The following is a 6307-nucleotide window of genomic DNA, read 5'->3' as shown; positions in this document are numbered from 1 at the left end:
TAATATATTATATATATAAAATACATTTTTTTTTCCTATTCAAAGCAATGTCCCAGCCAGCTGCCTTACTTTGGAAGGTGACACTGACATGTCACATTTCTCCCAGTTTACAGCTGCTCACATTCACTCTTTGGAATGTTTCTCACTTATGCTCTGTGGCATTCACATTCTCTGAAAAAATCCCTTCGCCCAGGGTTTTTCTCCTGGGAAGCTGAGAGGCCTCAGAGAAAAGGAAAACAACTCTTATCTCATTTGCTTCTCCTGTGTTGTGCCTCATCTGGAATGTGTTTGGAGATTGTTTACCCATAGGTGATTGTGTCATTGGATTCTGGTGTATAGGAATGTGCTCCTTGTTGATGGAGTGACAAAACTAATTTTTGTCCCCTTAAAAAGGAAATAAGCCCAGAAGTTTCTCTTCTCAATTGGGTGAAAAGGCATCTCATAGGCCTGGGGGACTTCACCTCAGGATGGAGGTGAAACTTAAGGATAGCCAATTGGACAGGAGCCAAAAAGTCTCATCCAAGCAATTTACTAGAAAAAGAGAGAACAAATGAATTAATCTCTTTTGTGAGGTGTTTTATCAGGAGCAAGAACCTCTTGCACCTCGCTGGGTTTTTCTCTGTAAAGAGTTTTGTTATTTTGCCTTTTATTAAACCTTTTTGTTTCTAACACTGCAACAGAAGCCATCCTGCTGATTTTATGCCTTCTAAGGTAGCTGAGCTATCTTGGGTGTGAAATAGACCTCCAAGAGCTTCTGAGACCTGGCTTGAGGAGGCAACTATTACTCTGCTGTGATTTGTTTTGACTTTTTGGCCAATTGGGGCCCAACTGTGTCAGGACTCTGGAAATATAATAATAATATATAATATAGCATTATAAAGTAATAAATTAGCCTTCTGAGAAGATGGAGTCAGATTCATCATTCCTGCCTTCATCCCTTGCAGATGCAATAGTACTGACAGAGAGGTTTAACTATTTGACAAGAAATAAATGACAAACCAGTACTTTTCAACAGCAAAAGTGACCACTCCAGTGATCAGGTTCTTCTGCAGATATTGAGCATCCAGGATGTCTCTGCTGAACGTGCCTTCCCAGACAATTGGAGCCAGCCATGGTGTCAGCACCAGCACATCCCTTCTCCTGCAAGGGGTTGGGAATGAAGGCAGGGTTGAGATGGCCCAGGAAATTCATCAAAACAAACACAGATGTAAGACTGAATTAATCATTCCAGTCTCTTTGAAATCACAGCACAGGTTTCCAATTGCAGCATAGGTTTCTGAATAGGCAATTCCAGAAAATAATTTATCCCACTGACCTAAAATGTTAATTCCACAGGCATTTACATATCAGGTATGATGGTGACTGCCACCACAAAAAATAGTGTCAGGCAACACTTTTTGGTTTTTAGCTTCTGAGTGGTGATAGAGGATGCAAAAATCTGAAGAAGATAAAATTAAACCAAAATATTTTCAACATTCACCATAATTTCTCGGTTTCCTTTCTGAAAGTAACAAATTAAAGCAACAAACTAAAGGTTCTTCATCTGTGCATTTCTGGAAGAGTTGCTTTTCTAGCCAGGCATCCTCTCCTGTTCACTCAGTCTGGCTCTCAGCTGTCCTGACCTGTCAGTGCCAGTCTGTGTTTCTGAGATCAATGGGATTTCATGGCAATGATATTCCATTGTACCAGAGCCAGTGCACTTACCATGGAAGCATCAGAGATGTTTCATCTAAGTCTATTTTTCTGCAAATGAAAATAAAAAAACATTAGAAATACTGTATAGGGAGAAATAAAAGAAGCATTAATGCATCGTGGCACAGAAGTTTCAGATTTTCTTTTTCTGAGAGATGAGCCCCACAAGAGATCTTTGTGTGGTTCAATGTCAGTGAGCATCCAGACTCCACCACAAACACTATTTTATTGTTTATATGAGCCCATATACAATGTGAACTACATTTAACAGGTTGGTGTAAGTAGAGCTGAATGCAAATTAATCAGCTTTAAAATTATTTTCAACGTGTCTCTTTCTTTGGTGCATCTTTGGAAAATCCAGTTTTACTTCTACACAGTGAGATCCTGGTCCAGTAAGGCCAAGTTTATATTTTTGCACCAAGTTTGTATTTTTCTGACAGGTTTATGTCCATAGAATACAGAGCAGAGGTCACTGCTCTCCATTCTCATTGCTTGTGCAGGTTCCTGTGGATGGGTCACTGAGTGGGAACCCACCAGTCTTGATTCCCAGATTTTCCACCAGGAAAAACAGGTTCTGTAAGGTGGAAACACTCACTAAAAGTAACAGATTAAACAGGCTAGTAGAGGGAAATTAAAAGAATCACATGTAGAAAGACATCCAGCCATATAAACTTCTTTTTTTTAGGGTGGTGGTATGAAAATGTTGTCTCATACTGCAATCTTTTAAGTTTCAAATTAATTACAAAAAGAATGCATTGTTTTGCCTTATTTGCATTAAAGTTTATTTCTCTCTATGTCATATATGCTGGACTCCTTAGGGCAGCATTTCTAGAGAACTACACAACTGTGTGTGTTCTAAAAGAAGTGATGAAGAGGGGAAACCAAAGTAAAAAAAGCAGTGGGAATAAGAAAAGTGGAATTTATAAAAACTGTAATTCATAAGTGTAATTCATAAGTGCAATTCATAATTTCAAAAAAAAAAAAGTAAAATAGTAAAATATGGTTCAGTTAAATGAAACTAAGCATTAAAAACCCAGAAAGTTTCAGTCTGGTAAACTATCAGGTTAAACTCTTTCTTGATTCCAAGTCTGGAATCTCTTCCTTCTCATCAGGTTTGTGGACAACACTAAACCAGAGGGAGCAGACAATCTGCCAAAGGGCCCAAATTGTTTTAATGAATACAGAGAATCCTGGATGAGGTCCTGGTAAAAAACCAGCAGCTCCCAGGTGTCCAGATCAGATGGGATTAAACTCCCTTTTCACTGCATGGTTTTGGGGGAGGTGCATCAATGGGTTCCCATTTCCCAAATGAAATCTCAGGACTCTGAGCCTGCAGGGCCCTGCAGGATGGCTCATATCAAAGTGGAAATCAGCACTTCCAGGGCATGGATCTGGTGCCTAAAAATGAGTCTTTTCAGGTGAGTGCTGTCCTCATGGCCTGGAACGATCCTTTGGTAAGCTCTCTCCTGTGGTGGTGTTTGCAGAAGTCCCAGGATGAGGTAAGAGATGAGAATCTTGACTCCATGTTTCAGAAGGCTGATTTATTATTTTATGATATATATTATATTAAAAGAAAATGATATATTAAAACTATACTAAAAGAATAGAAGAAAGGATTTCATGAGAAGGCTTGAAAGAAATAGGAATGGAATGATAATAAAATCTTGTGACTGACCAGAGAGTCTGAGACAGCTGGACTGTGATTGGTCATTAATTAAAAACAACCACATGAGACCAGTCAAAGATGCACCTGTTGCATTCCACAGCAGCAGATAATTATTTTTTATATGTCGTTTCTGAGGCCTCTCAGCTTCTCAGGAGAAAAGATCCTAGCAAAAGGATTTTTCATAAAATATGTCCGTGACACTCTCTAGTATGTCCATACCGCTTTTATTACTTTTTTATTTTGCAGAATGAACTTACAGGACTGAATCCTCTCCAGGGGAGGCTTTGTGTTCCTGAGTTCTGGCTGGGGAGAAAGGGTAGTGGTACCTTGGACAGGATAAGAAAACAATGAGTCAATGATAAAAACAAAAATCAACCTCTCCTCCACTTCCTTTGTGGCTGAAACTATAAAACAAATCTAACAGAGCACACATTTGTGGGGTCAGTATGGGGATGAGGATTTGCAAATCTCAGCAATATTGTTCCAGCCAAGTCTGAATTAACCCCACCTGCTCTGATTTCAGGCTCCAGAGCACTGAATACACACCAATACACACCTGTCCTGGTTTGAAATGAAGTGAGTTTTTGGGAGTTTATAGTCACACCAATCAGTGCTGAGATTTAAATATTGGCATGAAACCAACCACCAAGAAACAACTTTTTAGATTGAAGAATACTTGAAATATTCTTGATATTATATATATACACATATATATATATATAATATATATTTTATATATCTATATTTTCTTGATATTATTCTTGATAATACTTGAAATACAGGTGAGAGGTTGTTCATGCATACTTTCTGTTCCTTATTTCAGAAGAAGAAAAACTACTTTCAGAATGAATGGTCTAGTGAAACAACTAAAAAATCCTTCCAGCAAACTAAACAACCAAGTGAGACTCAAACCAACCATGATAAATAAATTCAGCTAAATCAAACACAGCTAAATCCACTCCACAGAGTTCCAGCATCCTTGTGCTGGTCTGGAGCACAGAGGTGAGGGATGCAAACACAAAAGCACACACTTAGGCTCACAGGAATATACAGAGGTAATTAATCAGACTTTTAGAATTTCACAGAAAAAGTTAAAAGTGTCCACACCTTGCTTATTTTCATCTCTTGAATGTAAAAGGGGATTTTGAATTTGTGAAAATTCAAAGCTTACATTGTATCTGCATTAGTTAGAAGAAACCTGTCTCAGTCTGGGCAATAGAAAGAAATGCTTGTTGAGAAACAAAACAATTCCTGCTCCAGCTGGGCACCAAGGACAAATGATCCAAATCTCAGCCCAGGAGGCCATTTAATTTTGTCATTCCCATCTCCTTAGTGCTGCAAAAAAAAGATTGTGTACTCTGGATTGACAGCAAAGTGGAAAAAAAAAACCAAACACAAAAACAAAAAGGCAGAAAATAGTGTAGTTATTAAATACTGGGTAAGTCTTTTGTTTTGCACTGCATGTTTGGACATAATACAGAGAAAAATGAGTTTTGCTAGATAGAAAGTTTTACATCTAGGTATTTATAACACATACTACATCTTTACACACTGAGCTCTCATTTTACAACAGTATAGTAAACCATGTTTACTTGTTCAAACCAATAATTCTCATTTCAGATTTTCTCTGAATCAGGTTTTATTTTTTTCCCAGACAGCACCCTCCCTGCTCTTCTGCTCTTTGTCTTTCTTTTCTTTTCCTTCCTTTCTTTCCTGCTCTCCCCCCTTCTCTGTTGTCTTTCTCTCTTTCTTCCTCTCTCTCTTTTATTTATTTTTTTTTCTAGCTCTCCTTTTCGACCTTGCTTCCTCGGGTTTCCTGCTCTGCCCCTCACTGCTGCAGTTCTCTTTCTTTCTGAGTTGAAGGTCACACTCCTTTTCTCTGGGTCAGCTTCTCCATCCATTCTGGGGCTGTTCACAGCTGGGGTTCAGCCACATCTTCCTTTGTGCCAGCCTTCTGAAAAGTCTCTGGGCCATTCTGTCAGTATTGATCATCCCCAGCTTTCAGCATCGCCTCCTGCTGTCACCCCTTTCTCAGCCTAATTTCTTAATTTATTACAGTCTTACAAGCCATTAATTCTACAGCATTTCACCAACGAGATACAAAATGGCCCCATCTCTCTCTCTATAAGGTCTTTTAGGGAAAAAAACTTATCCAATGAAGAAATGACACCTCAATTATTTTTACTTTTAACCCAATAACCAACCACCCGTGGAACACAATGTGGATTTTTTTATCCAATTACACAAAACCACCCAAACCCATGGAGGAGAAGGAGAAGGAGGAAAAGGGAAGGAGGAGAAGAAGAAGGAGAAGAAGGTGAAGGAGAAGAAAGAGAAGGGGGAGAAGGTGAAGGAGGAGGAGAAGAAGGTGAAGGAGAAGGAGGAGAAGAAGAAAGAGAGGAAGAAAGGAGGAGAAAGAAGAAGAAGAAAGGAGGAGGAAAAGGGAAGGAAGAGAAGGTGAAGGAGAAGAAGGTGAAGGAGAAGGGGGAGGAGGAGAAGGGGGAGAAGAAAGAGAAGAAGAAAGGAGGAGAAAGAAGGAGGAGAAGAAGAAAGGAGGAGAAGAAAGAAGGAGGAGAAGAAAGAAGGAGGACCAACCTCCACTCTAAAACCTCCATCTTGCTTTAAATATATTACTATATATTAGTAATATATATATTACTATATTCTAAACCCTTTAGAATATATTACCATATTCTAAACCCTTAAACTCTAAGTTTCCCATTTTGTGATATCACACACTTCTATTCAAACTCCACACCCACAATCCCAGCTCTGTCATTCCATTTTGGAAGCTTCTCCATGGCCTCAGGTCAAATGCAGTGTTCTCCTGGGGGTCAGAGCCTGGCAGCACAGAAATTCTCCAGGGTTTCCAGGGTTCCAGCACTCACCTGTGGTTCTGCCAATGCTCACACCCCAGCAGCTGCTGTTCTCTGCTGCTCCCAGCCCTGC

General features: G+C 39.3%; 1 protein-coding gene across 1 annotated transcript in view; it reads right to left on the bottom strand.

Annotated features, from left to right (window-relative positions):
- Positions 1 to 5973, bottom strand: part of LOC102039105 (histo-blood group ABO system transferase 1-like) — a 7764-nt gene extending 1791 nt beyond the window's left edge. The window contains exons 1-4 of the mRNA XM_005429600.2: positions 5954 to 5973; positions 3616 to 3684; positions 1705 to 1743; positions 1006 to 1140 (exon numbers count right to left, since the gene is read on the bottom strand). Coding sequence (XP_005429657.2) covers positions 1006 to 1140; positions 1705 to 1743; positions 3616 to 3684; positions 5954 to 5973 — 263 coding nt within the window. The remainder of the gene's footprint in view (positions 1 to 1005; positions 1141 to 1704; positions 1744 to 3615; positions 3685 to 5953) is intronic.
- Positions 5974 to 6307: the final 334 nt, after the last annotated feature.

The sequence above is a fragment of the Geospiza fortis genome, unplaced genomic scaffold (assembly GCF_000277835.1).
Source record: "Geospiza fortis unplaced genomic scaffold, GeoFor_1.0 scaffold324, whole genome shotgun sequence".
In the NCBI taxonomy this organism is placed as follows: domain Eukaryota; kingdom Metazoa; phylum Chordata; class Aves; order Passeriformes; family Thraupidae; genus Geospiza; species Geospiza fortis.
The sequence above is the reverse complement of the archived record's forward strand: the minus strand, read 5'-3'. Positions and strand labels throughout refer to the sequence as shown.